This window comes from Somniosus microcephalus, chromosome 6, assembly GCF_052327205.1.
Source record: "Somniosus microcephalus isolate GS21.2 chromosome 6, FLI_Smic_1.0, whole genome shotgun sequence".
In the NCBI taxonomy this organism is placed as follows: domain Eukaryota; kingdom Metazoa; phylum Chordata; class Chondrichthyes; order Squaliformes; family Somniosidae; genus Somniosus; species Somniosus microcephalus.
This window is the reverse complement of record NC_140992.1, coordinates 237,795,335-237,810,239: the sequence shown is the minus strand read 5'-3', so window position 1 is coordinate 237,810,239 and position 14,905 is coordinate 237,795,335. Positions and strand designations below refer to the sequence as shown.

The 14,905-nt window shown below is 41.6% G+C and overlaps 1 protein-coding gene across 2 annotated transcripts in view; it reads right to left on the bottom strand.

The window, feature by feature from the left end:
• The window catches only part of jph3b (junctophilin 3b), a 182,331-nt gene extending 168,372 nt beyond the window's left edge, over positions 1-13,959 (bottom strand). For both annotated transcript variants that reach the window (XR_015078835.1, XM_085991591.1), the window contains exon 1: positions 12,833-13,959. Coding sequence is in view for 1 of the 2 variants with exons in the window: in XM_085991591.1 (XP_085847717.1) it covers positions 12,833-13,214 (382 nt within the window). In the remaining variant the exon portion in view is untranslated. The remainder of the gene's footprint in view (positions 1-12,832) is intronic.
• Between the last annotated feature and the right edge of the window lie 946 nt (positions 13,960-14,905).

The following is a 14,905-nucleotide window of genomic DNA, read 5'->3' as shown; positions in this document are numbered from 1 at the left end:
AGCCAAAAGTGCCGAGTGGATGATCCATATCAGCCTCCTCCTGAGGTCCCCACCACCGCAGAAGCCAGTCTTCAGCCAAATCGATTCACTCCACATGATATCAAGAAACAGCTGAGCGCACTGGATACAGCAAAGGCTGTGGGCCCGACAACATCCCGGCTATCGTGCTGAAATCTTGTGCTCCAGAACTAGCTGCACCTCTCGCCAAGCTGTTCCAGTACAGCTATAACACTGGCATCTATCCGACAATGTGGAAAACTGTCCACAAAAAGCAGGATGAATCCAATTACTGACCCATTAGTTTACTCTCAATTATCAGCAAAGTGATGGAAGGTGTCATCGACAGTGCTATCAAGCGGCACTTACTCACCAATAACCTGCTCACTAATGCCCAGTTTGGGTTCCACCAGGACCACTCGGCTCCAGACCTCATTACAGCCTTGGTCCAAACATGGACAAAGGAGCTGAATGCCAGAGGTGAGGTGAGAGTGATTACCCTTGACATCAAGGCAGCATTTGACCAAGTGTGGCATCAAGGAGCCCTTAGTAAAACTGAAGTTAATGGGAATTTGGGGGTAAAACTCTCCACTGGCTGGAGTCATACCGAGCACAAAGGAAGATGGTTGTGGTGGTTGGAGGTCAATCATCACAGCCCCCGGACATCGCTGCAGGAGTTCCTCAGGGCAGTGTCCTAGGCCCAACCATCTTCAGCTGCTTCATCAATGACCTTCCCTCCATCATAAGATCAGAAGTGGGGATGTTCGCTGATGACTGCACAGAGTTCAGTGCCATTCGCAATTCCTCAGATAATGAAGCAGTCCATGCCCGCATGCAGCAAGACCTGGACACATTCAGGCTTGGGATGATAAATGGCAGGTAACATTCGCATCACAGAAGTGCCAGGCAATGACTATCTCCAACAAGCGAGCGTCTAACCATCGTCCCTTGACATTCAACGGCATTACCATTGTCGAATCCCACACCATCAACGTCCTGGGGGTCACCATTAACCAGAAACTTAACTGGACCAGCCACATAAATACTGTGGCTACAAGAGCAGGTCAGAGGCTGGGTATTCTGCGGCGAGTGTCTCACATCCTGACTCCCCAAATCCTTTCCACCATCTACAAGGCACAAGCCAGGAGTGTGATGGAATACTCTCCACTTGCCTGGATGAGTGTAGCTCCAACAACACTCAAGAAGCTCGACACCATCTAAGACAAAGCTTGATTGGTACCCCATCCACCACCTTAAACATTCACTCCCTCCACCACTGGCGTACCGTGGCTGCAGTGTGTACCATCTACAAGATGCACTGCAGCAACTCCCAAACCCGCGACCTCTACCACCTAGAAGGACAAGAGCAGCAGGCGCCTGGGAACACCACCACCTCCAAGTTCTCCTCCAAGTCACACACCATCCTGACTTGGAAATATATCGCCGATCCTTCACAGTCGCTGGGTCAAAATCCTGGAACTCCCTCCCTAACAGCATTGTGGAAGTACCTTCATCACACGGACTGCAGTGGTTCAAGGCGGCGGCTCACCACCACCTTCTCAAGGGCAACTAGGGATGGGTAATAAATGCTGGCCTTGCCAGCGACGCCTACATCCCATGAATGAATTTTTAAAAATACAGCCCTCTCTGGATGGCTAGATTGTGCAGGATGCAGCACACCACTATGATGTGAAAGGCTCTTTGTGGGGCATATTATAGGAGATCCCTCGATATGTCCAGACACCTGACCCTCTATTTGAGGAACCCTACACTATACTCAATCATGATCTTGGTGGTCCCATAGCTTTGATTATCCTTGTATTTTTCAGGCATGATCTGGTTGCTGAGGGATGTCATGAGCCAATATGTAGGTAGGTATTGGACTGTGGCAGCTGTACCGTCATATTCCTGGCAGAGTCAAATAGTGGGGGAATAGATGAGTTTGCAGCATAAAAGCATCATGACAGCTGCCTGGGAACCTTACACAAACCTGCATTATTCTATTTCTGTGACTGGAGGTGAGTTGCACATTAACTGCGTGGTAGCCCTTCCTATTTACAAAGGCTGCTGGCTGGTCCTCTAGTGCCCAGATGGCAACATTTGTGCAGTCTATCGTGGCCAGGATGTGAGGGAAGCCAGCCACTGCTGCAAATCCCTGAGCTCTCTCCTGTTGATTGTTGACGTCAGTGGGGAAAGTGATGTACTAGTTAGCCCTGGCAAACAGGGCATTGGCGATCTGCTTGATACAGCTGTGTACTACGGACTGGGCTATGTGGAAGATATACCCTGTAGCAGCCTGAAATGAGCGAAGACATTAAGGTCTGTGGTGACTTTTACAGCCATTGCCAAAGCAAGGCCCTCTAGTCCAACAGACAGCAGGTCCTGTTGCAGCAGGCTGTGGAGTTCTGCAACAGCCTGCCTGGAGAAGCACAGCTTCCTGATGCACTGCTCTTCAGACAGATCCAGAAAAGTGATTCTTGGCTTTATTCTGGGTATGGCCTCCTACGAGCAGCCACCCTCAGTTGCTATCTTCTAATAGGATCACCTGCTAGTTGCTGAGGCTGTTGCTCCTCTTTCTCCACCTCTTCCTCCATCCAAATCAAAATGGCAATAATGTGACCCATGATAAGCTGTGAGAGCTTAAGCAGGATAAGTAAGGTTAAAAAAATCTCAAAGAAGCAATTGGGAAGCTAGAAACTCTCTTGGCAATCCAAACACCACAACGACAGATCCAATTGCCTGCAACTGGGTGCCCCTTTAAATACTGCTTCTAGCGGCCCAGAGAGACCAATCCTTCAAGGTTTTACAAGCAGGTTGGGCGCTGGGCAGGACTTCCCCGATTTCACATTAAAATCATGTCAGGGTCCTAATGACCTCATAGGACCCTGATGTGCATGCATTTATGAAGCCCCCACCTGTCTCTCGTGGGCACCTCGGCTGACTTTAAAAACAAATGCATGGTTAAAATGGCAGTCAGCAGGAAAGCAACGGTAAGTAGTCTGAAGCAATTTTAACAGCACTGCGCCTGCCCTGTTTCTGCCCGTCGGGGTGAGTTAAAGTTGCCCCTAGAGCGTTTACAGCAAGAGATAACATGCGCACTGCAGTCTGTCACTTTGGCACCACAGCTTCAATATAATTTCAAAGTCTTTCATTGTCTGTGATCTTCAAGGATCATAAAATACAACATATGTCCAGAGTCTGTTTTTGCTTTTGTGAAGGAATGCAATAATTAGCTATTTAACAGATTTCAGATGGGAAATTCTCTCTCCATAATTCCACCAACCTGTCAATGAAGCCCACCCTGCAGTTGCAATGCAGTGGGATGCACAATTCCTCAGTGCAAATATATGTAATACTGCTCAGGACATCGCTGACATGGATGTAAATTAGATTATCTGTCCAGTAGCCATATTGTTTGAATTTAGTGAGAATATGAAGCTTGGGAAATGTTTCCTTCAATAACTTTTCACACACATTTAAAAAGGTATTCCCTTATTCATTCCTTTATCATTCTCATTGTTTCAGCCTTGCCAGCGAGGCACACATCCTAAGAACGAATGAAGGAAAAGAACAACTATCCTGGATGGGCTCAGTGGATATGGTGCTGTCCAATCTGATGGGATTTGGATGCTCCTAACAACAATTTTCATTCTCAATTTATTCCTCTATGGGCATAAATGTGTCACAAAAGGCATTAGAACAGTTCCTGAAGCAAAAAGTCTGCTGCTCTCCTCATGGCAAAGCCACTGGAGACTGTTCAGAACCATGGTGAGCTCCCTATCGGCACGATGTCATCTCCAAAGATTTCCTTTGGGGCTGGAATATATACTACTAGTTCTGTAAATTTTCAACAAAGTAGTGTGATACCACTAGTGTGATTAATCTGTCAGTATCCTCAGCTTGCCCTTTGGCAAAGAAATCTAAGATGTGGAACCCACCAAAAAAATCCTACAGGAATACACAGTTTAGTGGTAATAATATTAGTTTCTCAACCAGATGCTCAGGGGTATTGAACCATCAGGCAGGCTGCTTGTCATTCAGACCCACAGCTTTTGTTGATTTAAAAAAAAAATTGTCCTGGAGTTTGGTTGAGCAACTTATACCAGTAGAGAAGAACAGCCATTATGCACATTGCTCTGCTACAAACATTCCTGTCAGCCAGCCATGTAATCATGAATAAGCCTTCAGTTTTGACTGCTCTGCTATCATACCTGGAGAAGACTGTGAAAATAAAAGCCCTCAAGGGAGGGAGAGAAGGAGCAAATGCAAAGGTAAAACTGTCTATCACTTAACAAATTTTGGTTGACAATAAACCCAGACAAAAAACACTGATTACAACATATATACTTACATATGTTGTCAAAAATTAAATCCATTATGCTGAGTTATGCCGAGTTTCAGTACTATCATTCAATTCAGAGTGCTGTATAATCTTAGTATTGTACGCAGTATTTATTGTTCTTAATAAATACAAGAAAGACTAGTGGTTTATTCAATGATATATTTGTTTTATAATTTAGGCAGACTAGTGAAGAATTGATATTTATTGTACTGGAGAATGAGTATCAATTTGTACTAAAGCAAAGTTCATGGAATCAATAATGATATTTAAGGGATAGCATTATAATAATATGCATTAACTCTTTTAATCAACTTGTGGATCCCCCATGGTGGTGTTCATGGTAACTTGGAGGATATGTTGTTTTTTAATGACAAGAATGTTGTACTATGTAACATACAAACTATGACTGATTGCAGTCCCTCCATTCAACCTATCTGATTGGTTCTGATGGGTCCAGCACTACCCTCCGACCAGTATTGGTTAATACTGACAACTTCCAATCCCAGTGGGTAAAGTTGATTTTTCTTGTAAAACTCTGATTGGCAGTTTTAAAAGGTGACAATTGACATGCATGCTCGTGTGGTGAAGATCCAGTAATGAGTCGGTCTGTCACTGAAGTAACGATTCATTGTTAGATTTGTAGAGTCATGAATGAACCCTGCAAAGCCCACCTGGAATACTAGAACATCCTTTCCCTTCATATTCAAATTGGGAAATTTTTGCCCACATTGTCTGAAGAAAGTAGGAGAGGCGTTTTTAATTATTTGGATGTCAAGTTAGTCATTTTGGATAGGCAGGAATACAGCTGCACAGCACCATAATTTACATTTTACTCTGGACAAAATATGGTTAATTTTACTTGGAAAGTGTTTTCCCTATATGCTATGTGTAATGAAATTTTAAACCTGTTTCTAAAGAATGTGTTTACAATTTTGTTCCACATTACACACAGGAATTTTTACCCCACTGTCTGTACAAATGTTTTCATAAAGTATATTCCTTGTACCATTAGTAAAACTAAAAAGCTTCATTTAGTGGGGCAATTGAAAGTTTAGTATGTCAAATAAACATGGATTTCTTCTTTCCCTTATATCCATCTTACTTTCATATTGATATGTCAAAATTACAACAATGTCATAGGGAGAAATTGGCTTGTATGATATAGAAAGATTAAGGTATCGCAGAACAAAGTTTGGAAAAGGAAGAAGTTGGATTATGTAAGTTTTTTTTTAATTTCTGTTGAGATTGCTTTGGAATCTTGCGTTTATTACATATATTTCTGATGGAATGTAGATTTCATAAAACTGCATTGTTACAACATTGACGATGTATTTTTAAAAAATTCTTGCCATCTACAGATCAACGAGTTCATAAAACTGAGTGCCATATGATTGTGCTGAAATGAAAATTTAAAGTGACCTAAATTAAGCCATTTTAGTATTATTTGAAAATATTTAAACTTGACTCAATGCAGACCACTTCAGATCATTTTATCCCCAATGGGCTAGTAAAGAAAATCACCACTAATGCAAACAGACAGAATGCCCCAGGTTTGATTCCTAGGGAGAGATTTCTGTCTTTACCGCCTGGGCATTAAGTATCATCTAAGCAGAGCACAGAGAGGAAGTTCCGGCCAGGAGGATCACATGCCACTAACAGAACCTGCCTGATTTTCATTCCCTTTAAATTCATTGAAAGAAAATCAGGCGGATTTTGTAAGGGGCATTGCAATCCTTGAAAACTGATTTTTTTCTCTCAGTGTTCCACCCAGGTGGTGATTAATGTCCAGGCAGTAAACCCAAAAATCTACCTCTGATTATAGCCAGAGCAAATGTTGGAGAGCTAAATTACGTCAGCATCCCTGGGCTAGGAAGAGAAAAATCAACCAGGGTTCCAGCTTCTGATCGTTATCCAGTTACTCCTCCTGCAAGGTGCCTGTTTGGATGAGAGTGGCATTGGGCTACATTGTGATACATTGTGATGCCCTTCACAGTCAAATATCCTGCAGGCACTGAATGTTTAGCTCAAATATGTAGATTTCCCACTGGGCAAAATACTAAAGAGCAACCAATGCCTCTTCTACCCTTGCACAGCAAGAGGTCATGTCATCATGAAATAAAGGGGGATAATTGATTTGTAAAAAAACTACATGAAATGACGTTCATTGTACATAATGCATATAAATTTCCATATATGTGGTCAAGTGTTTGTTTCCATAGTGACAATCTACCAACGTTGAGGGTAGGATGGCAAGAAAGACTCCATTAGAAGGTTGGCTGTTAGCAAAATCAATAGGGATCTCCAAATGAAATTACGGTTTTAAAATGTACCATTACAACACACACTTGAAACAATAAAATGCTTGTTGCATGCGTGGTTGGTATCCAGCCAGAAGATCCTCCTCCATCACATCTGTTATTTGTGGATGGAAGCAGTATTTTTTTCTATAGCTTGTGATATAGTGAAGGTAATAGATTCAGTGATGTTGAGCGTGAGTTATCCATTTCATCCCAAGTAATCTAGGGGGTGGGGTGCGAGCAATACAAATATATTTTCTGATAGTTCGGGGGGGGGGGGGGGGGTGGGCGGGGGGAATGTGCCCAAATTATCTGAAGATCCAGGGATGTTCATACAATGATCTTTGCTATTGGGATTAGTTTACAGATTCCTCTTAGTGAAGAGTCAGAGTTACCAAAAACAATACAAAATAAGGCATCAACCATAATATTTCAAGTTTTATTTCAAAGAGTAATTAAACTGCTTTAAGTCAGAGACTTTCACTATTGGACCGACTTTTGCCACATTTGATTCTGAAACTAATCAAACTTTCCAAACTCAGTAAATTATAACCATAGCTCCAATTAAAAAAACCCAAAATATTCATAAAAGTCAGGAGTAATATTTTCTTTCTTCATACAATTGTAGAAATTTGTATTCCCTTAATAGCAATTTCTGCACCATATGCAAATTCTGAACAAAAAGTCTTCAGGCAGTCCCACATTGCCGGATCATCCTTCACATCTTGTATGATAATATATGTACATCCTGCAAAACCTGTGATTCTTGTATTTGTGGAGTTTGTTGCACACCAATATCTGTGGGATTTCTACAACAGATTGAATAATCTAATTATCTCAGTCAATCAAAGACTGAATAATCCACCAATGTTGGTCATGGCACTTATTAGTTATTTATATATAAAGCATCTCGCAGCCAGGTCATTTTCTTTCTAACAGCAACAATATTTGGTGAAGCCTGGTAGTGGCTTTACATCAGGATGGAACCAATACAATTTGTTGTGTAAACTCAGTGTGGTAGATTTTGTCTTTTGGGCAACAGACCAACTGGCCTGTCGCCCATTCCGGTGGTGAAGAAGCCCCCTGATTTTGAGTCCTGGCCTCAATTAAATTTTGTAGGTCAGCTGTGGAGCATAATCAGGTGTTATGATGCAGCTTGTCAAATTGAGGCATCGAGATCGGGCCGGGTGGGTCGCCAGCAAGCGAAGTTGCAGTGGTGGGGGGAATTGCAATTGTGCAGGTTGGGGTTCCCGGGAGCAACCCAGCTTATTTTTGTGGGCCCCAGAGAAGCATTCCTGCTCCTCCAAGGCCCACAAAAATAATTTGACAATTATCTTTGGCGGGCCTCTTTGGTTCTGTGGCCCATAGAACTGATTGGAGCCTGCACGGCACAGGCTCCAATCAGTTCTCACCTAAAATGATAATCAGGGTCCTATTTACATATTAAAAGGGGCCCATTGCCTGAAACAAACAGGCGCATTGGACACCTGATGGTAGGACCGTTTCAAAATGGAGCTGGCCACATCGCAGGTGTTAATGGGGCGGCAGTGGTTACAGACCTTGAGGCCGTTTTGCCCCATTAACGCCAGGCAAAGGTGGTGAAAATCGACCCCAATATCTTCAATTTGGGCTTTCTAGCACCTCCAAGACAATTCAATCAACATCATCATCAGGAATTGCTGCTTAAACTTGAACTTAAATAATTGTTTTAAATACTCAGCAGAATGACAAAATTAATCTAGAAGGATTTTTTGTAAAGATTGATTTTAAAAACGGTGACTGATGCATATTTTAATGTGAGGTTATTAAATTAGGAAAAATGGTTTTCTGATAGTTATGAAATATGCCCAGGTAGCATGTCTGAGTCCTTTAAGTGAATCATAACTTAAGCGATGGATGGCTACCATCAGTCAGCCTAATTTTATTGTGTTCCATGTTCACATTCTACCCCAGACATAAGACATTACTGTTAAAGTTGACTCTATTTGCAGACTTTCTGGCTATGTCTGTTCCTGTTTTATGTTTTGTATTGTCTATACTCAGATCCTAACACTGTTGCCATAAAGGTTTCATCTTCCAGTTGAAACCATTTTGAAAAAAATATATTCCAAAAGCATTGCTAAAAAACAGTGCATTTTTGCAAATGTAACAATCGTATAATAGCAGATATTTGTGAACAGCTTCAAGGCAAGATATTCACAAGGTACTTTGAAGTTGTTCAGTTTAATGTACGGCATTTTCTGTTCCATATTTACTGTGGTAATTGCATTAATGATAGCAGCATAGTATTGTGTGAAATTTACACATCCCTGTGGGTTGTCTTTAATGAAATGAAGAAAGTGATGTATTTGTAAAATCAATAGCAACAAGAAGAAATTCATTTTCATATTCCTACCATGTTTGCAAGTGTGCTTTATTTCTTCTAGTAGTTTACTGTAGTGACTAGCAGATCTCCTGTGGCACTCCTCATAATAAGTCAGTTGGTATCCGGTTTTATAATGACAGGGGTTTTGTACCATGTAACATGCACTATTCTGCTCCTGGGGTCCAGTTATGTTTAATTACCTGTTTCTTTAAGCCACAAAGTTGAATTGCTATAAATCCTGAGGTCAATTACATGTTAATTGCTGTTGGTGAGTTCTTATAAATTTCTGGCTCCAGATCACAGGAAACCAGTCTGATATGACTGCATTTCTTTTTTAAAGTATTTCTGATAGCCTGTATTGTGTGACAAGACATTTGTTTACATGTTAATATATTTATATGTAGATACATATTCCTATCTTCACCCCTTAAAAAAGGGCCGGTAATCACACTATAAAAGTGTAAAAGTCATTTGTCCTCCAGTTTCTCCAACTCACATAAAACCGATAGAAGACTTGCATTTATATAGCACCTTTCATGACCACCAGATGACCCAAAGCACTTTACAGCCAATTAAGTACTTTTTGAAGTGTAGTCACTGTTGTAATGTAGGAAATGCGGCAGCCAATTTGTGCTCAGCAAGTTCCCACAAACAGCAATGTGATACTGACTAGATAATCTATTTTAGTGATGTTGATTGAGGGATAAATAACTCCCCTGCTCTTCTTCGAAAATAGTGCCATGGGATCTTTTATGTCCACCTGAGAGTGTAGGCAGGGCCTTGGTTTAACGTCTCATCCGAAAGACAGCATCTCCGACAGTGCAGCACTCCCTCAGTACGGCACTGGAGTGTCAGCCTAGATTTTTGTGCTCAAGTCTCTGGAGTGCGACTTGAACCCACAACCTTCTGACTCAGAGGGGAGGGTGCTACCCACTGAGCCACAGCTGACACATTGGTGTTTCCCTGGGGTCGGTTCTAGGACCACTGCTTTTCTTGATATATATTAATGACTTGGACGTGGGTGTACAGGGCATAATTTCAAAATTTGCAGATGACACAAAACTTGGAAGTATAGTGAACAGTGAGGAGGAGAGTGATGGACTTCAGGAAGACATAAACAGGCTGGCGGAATGGGCAGACACATGGCAGATGAAATTTAATGCAGAAAAGTGTGAAGTGATACATTTTGGTAGAAAGAATGGGGAGAGGACATATAAACTAAATGGTACAATCCTAAAGGGGGTGCATGAACAGAGAGACCTGGGGGTATGTGTGCACAAATCATTGAAGGTGGCAGGGCAGGTTGAGAAAGCAGTTAAAAAGGCTTACAGGATGCTGGGTTTCATGACTAGAGCTGTAGAGTACAAAAGTGTGGAAATTATGATGAACCTGTATAAAACACTGGTTCGGCCCCAACTGGAGTACTGTGTCCAATTCTGGGCACCACACTTTAGGAAGGATGTGAAGGCCTTAAAGAGGGTGCAGAAAAGATTTATGAGAATGATTCCAGGAATGAGGGACTTCAGTTACGTTAATAGACTGGAGGAGCTGGGGTTGTTCTCCTTGGAGCAGAGAAGATCGAGAGGAGATTTGATAGAGGTGTTCAAAATCATGAGTGGTCTGGACAGAGTAGATAGAGAGACACTGTTCCCATTGGCGGAAGGGTCAAGAACCAGAGGACACAGATTTAAGGTGATTGGCAAAAGAACCAAAGGCGACATAAGAAAAAACTTTTTTACACAGCGAGTGGTTAGGATCTGGAAGGGAGGGAGGTAGAGGCCGACTCAATTGTATCTTTCAAAAGGGAGTTGGATAAGTATTTGAAGGAAAATAATTTGCAGGGCTACCAAAGGGCGGGGGAGCAGAACTAGCTGAGAGTCGATCGACAGGGGCTAGACGGGCCGAATGGCCGCCTTCCCTGTTGTAACCATTCTATGATTCTACTGGCTGATAGTGTGGCCGGTGCAAGAGTCGTTCCAGGGAAACAGCTACATCGATTTAACATTCATTCAAGTTGACATATTTTACTGCAGGCTCGGTGAACTGAACACTAAAAACACTTAGCACGTTTTGTCTGTTTCTACACTTATGAGAGCAAGTATTATCTTATGATAATTTTGATGAGGCTTTTTCGTAATTCAGTTTAAGAGATGATATTTTCAAGTGCCAGTTGCCTGTTTTCCCTGTACAATGTGTGCTGCAGGAATGAGGCAATTTATCAATTCACTGACATCCTTCTGGTTGCGTTCGGTTTTGTTTTCATCGAACCAACCTACTTTTTGTTTTCCGCTTCCATCCTGCGTTTTGTAATTTAAAACCATAACGTCGTGTAATTGGAGTAATCTTTTCAAATCTTGTTTATGGGTGCTGATAAATTAATAATTTATCATATACTAATAAGAAGAAAATTTTACTTTCAGCATCCTCATAATTTTTTTGGTCCTACCCAAAGACCCCTTAAATCTGTGCCACTATCTCTGTAATTCCGTGTTTTGTTAACCGATGTTATTTGTCAGGAAGGAATCGTTCAGTTCCCTTAAAGGGTTGTTGGCCTTCTTTAGTCTGGTCATTTCCTGACCCTTCCGTATTTCACACAGCTATTTGTTGGCACTGTGACTTTACTGTGACCACCGCCATGGGGGCTGAAGCCCTTGTGCCACCTGACAACACGCAGAGGTTGAAGCAGAACCAATCGCTTCATTGCTACAATATATGGAGGCTGTCTTTCGGTTGCAGCTGAACACAAAATAACTCCACAATCGTAACAATACTGTAAATATTCGAAAACGCAATTTTATTCCACAATACACGATGCGGAAAAAGTTTTGTACGATTGCCAATGCAACACAATCGGAGTTTATATGTGAATAAATTGAACCCTCGAATGCAATAATTACACGGGTTTCTGCAAAGTCAGCAGACCCGTGTCTTAACTTGCAAACATTGCCTAGTCATCACTAGCCTACCACATATGCCTTCGCGTTTACCTCGGCCTGCCTTCTCATTTCTTCCTGGAGCCCAGTTGCCATATTCATGATTATACCTTATGGTTTTCTTTGCTTACACCCAGTTTAGTGGTCGCTTTGTGCACATTTGCAATTATGTTTTCTTTTGAATACTGGGGTTTCTGTGGAAAACCAACCACTCATTCACATCTGATATTGCAGATAAATGATATGTATTAACGTGCCTCGACTGAGTATTTTGTGGGTGATCAATTTCTTGCATCCCATGTTCTCTTGACAAGAAAATATTCTTAATTTTATTTATTTGTGTGTCTTTCTATTAAGCGTCACCCTTATTAAACGATTTGGAACAGTCGTTTTTGGTTTTTGCCAAGTTTTTCTTTAGAAATGGGTGGTTACTGAGCAAACACAAGTATGGATCTTTTAGGAGTATATCCTCAGCTGCACTTTTTAAACTGTGGTGGAAATTTTGATCTTTGTTTTTGGTTTTCGTGTCTTGGTCTTGCCTTGATTCGAACGTTGTTGTTTTAGTTTGGACCTTAAATCGAGTTCTCCAATTTCATGAGTGATTCACATTGACCGATTTGGGAACCCCACAAGTTTTCATTTTGGTATTTAGGATTTGGAATGGAAAAGGTTTGAGAATTTATTACAAACCTATAGATTATAAGATACACATATTTGTCCTGGAATCCCCGTAAGATAACTGCCTCCATTTAACAACTTTTTGGCACGCTCAATAACGTTTTAATACAGCTTTATTATTACTATATAAACATATTCCTCTCCTCCAACCTTTATTTCGCAAAAAATCGCTTTACTGTGTTACCGTTTGAATGTGCGGTATTAAGTTTTCTTCTCCTACCTCCATCTCTGTAGGTCTCTGTTCCGTATCCATCTTGTAGTCCATTGTTCCAGGTCCCCTCGTACTTGGCTCCACTACCAGTGCTCTCCCGGACCCCATATCGTCCTTTGAATCCATGGCACCATTCTCCTTTGTAGACCCACTTCCCCTTGCTCTCCACTCCGATGCCATGCCTCTTCCCTTGTGCCCATGTCCCCTGGTAAGTATTACCACTTGGCCAGGTGTATACTCCCACCACCTCGAAACCATGGCTCCAAGAGCCCGCGTACTCTCCTTGGCCCTTTGGGCCGGTGCAAATGCCATGTCCATGAGCCTTGCCATCTTCCCAACCTCCACAATACGACCCTCCATCGTCAAAATCGAACCTGCCACCCCTGGACATGCATGAAATGAGGATCACAATTCAGAGCAAGAAGGCGTCTGGACAATTAAAGAAGCCGGGCAACAAAAACAAAAACAAACAAGAAAGAAGAAACACAAGCAACGCCCTCCACAAAGATGATGGGTCCACCAAAAATTAACCAACGGTCGGTTACTACAAAAATCCACTCATCTGGGATTCGACCGCCTGCGATAACTATTCAAAAATGCTGGCATATTTATAAGGAAATCTTCTAAAGAAACGACGAGATTCAGTTGGTTAGGAGGATTACGCCTTTTGGCACAGCAATGCGTCTCTACACCTCAAGAGAAAAACAACAGACCTGATGTTTTTTTTCCAATCTTGCAGCATTGCTCTAATGCTGGAGGGAGGATGCTTGTGTTTTCTGAGCAGTCTAGAGTGGATGGTACTGAATCGAGGGATCTTCCGAGATGGACTGTCTCCCTCGCCTGATGGCTCTGTTTATCAAACCCTGTTAGAGGGAACACGGCTCCTCTCATCCCTTCTCGATGGATTGAAGGCGCAGGAACTTGCGTAATGTTCATGTGCACTTAGAGAATCCCATTGCTCGGATCTGTTACTGCTGTAGAGACCAGGCTAATCTCTCAACACGGGGATATTTTTATAGCTTAACCGAGCGTGCTTCTGTGCAGTCAGAAAATGGTCAGTGCTAGCTGTGCTCTGAGTATGGGGCTCTGTGTACATTTACATCTGGAATTTGGTATTATACTTATGTTTTGTACCAGCGTTTTTATTTTTTATATATATTTGTTTCGAACGTGATACCGCTATTTTTAAAATAAAATGAGCAATTCGATATGTAGTTACATTAAATTTTATAAATAATGCATATATTCTGTTTTATTTTTTATTGTAACTTTCGTTGCCGAATTGATTCGTATTCCGCGATTCGAGAGCTGGAGGCCTACTTCCTTCGTATCAATTAGAAGGGCGTCGAGTAAACGCCAGCGTTGTATTTATTGAAGTAGATGCAATCACCAAATGTTACAATTAGTGTTAAAAACGGTAACATGCATTGCTGGCCATTATTGTGTTTATGACCATAGTTTTTAATGAAATTGAACTGTTTTACTCCGTCGATTACGTAAACAAGTTCTGATTGCACTGTGTGTGTGTACTTGCACGTTGCTAAATGATACATTAATCAATCAGGACAAACCAGCCTTGAGGCAGAATAGGATTATTCTAGTTAGCTAGCTGTTTTCTGGTTACATTTCCCATGCATGTTAATTATATTCGTCCGGAGCCACACTGGTTTTATTTGAGAAAAAAACAGACATTAAAGACAATGACAGTAGTCTAAGTCATCAGAATGTATTCATGGTGTGTTGCCTGCAACTCGCAATGAGTCTAATTAGCTCTACTGTTTCCCTTCCGGCCCATTGCCAGCAAATCAGATCGGCTTAGCTTGTCAAAAATAGTCTGTCTTCCTTAAAAACATGACACACAGTCATGTGTGCTTTTTAAAACGGTTTTTCCATTTTTTGTGTGAAAAGCATGTAATCTGTTCCTCTCTGTACATTCGTGTGGTGTTTGATATAATCTGTGTTGGGAATCATCCAAGGTGATTGATAGGATGCTTTGTTAGAAACAGAGCGAGTGCTAACGGGAGAGACACCATCTGGACACAAGTCTTCTTTACAATTCTATTGCCAAAAGGTCAATTTCAA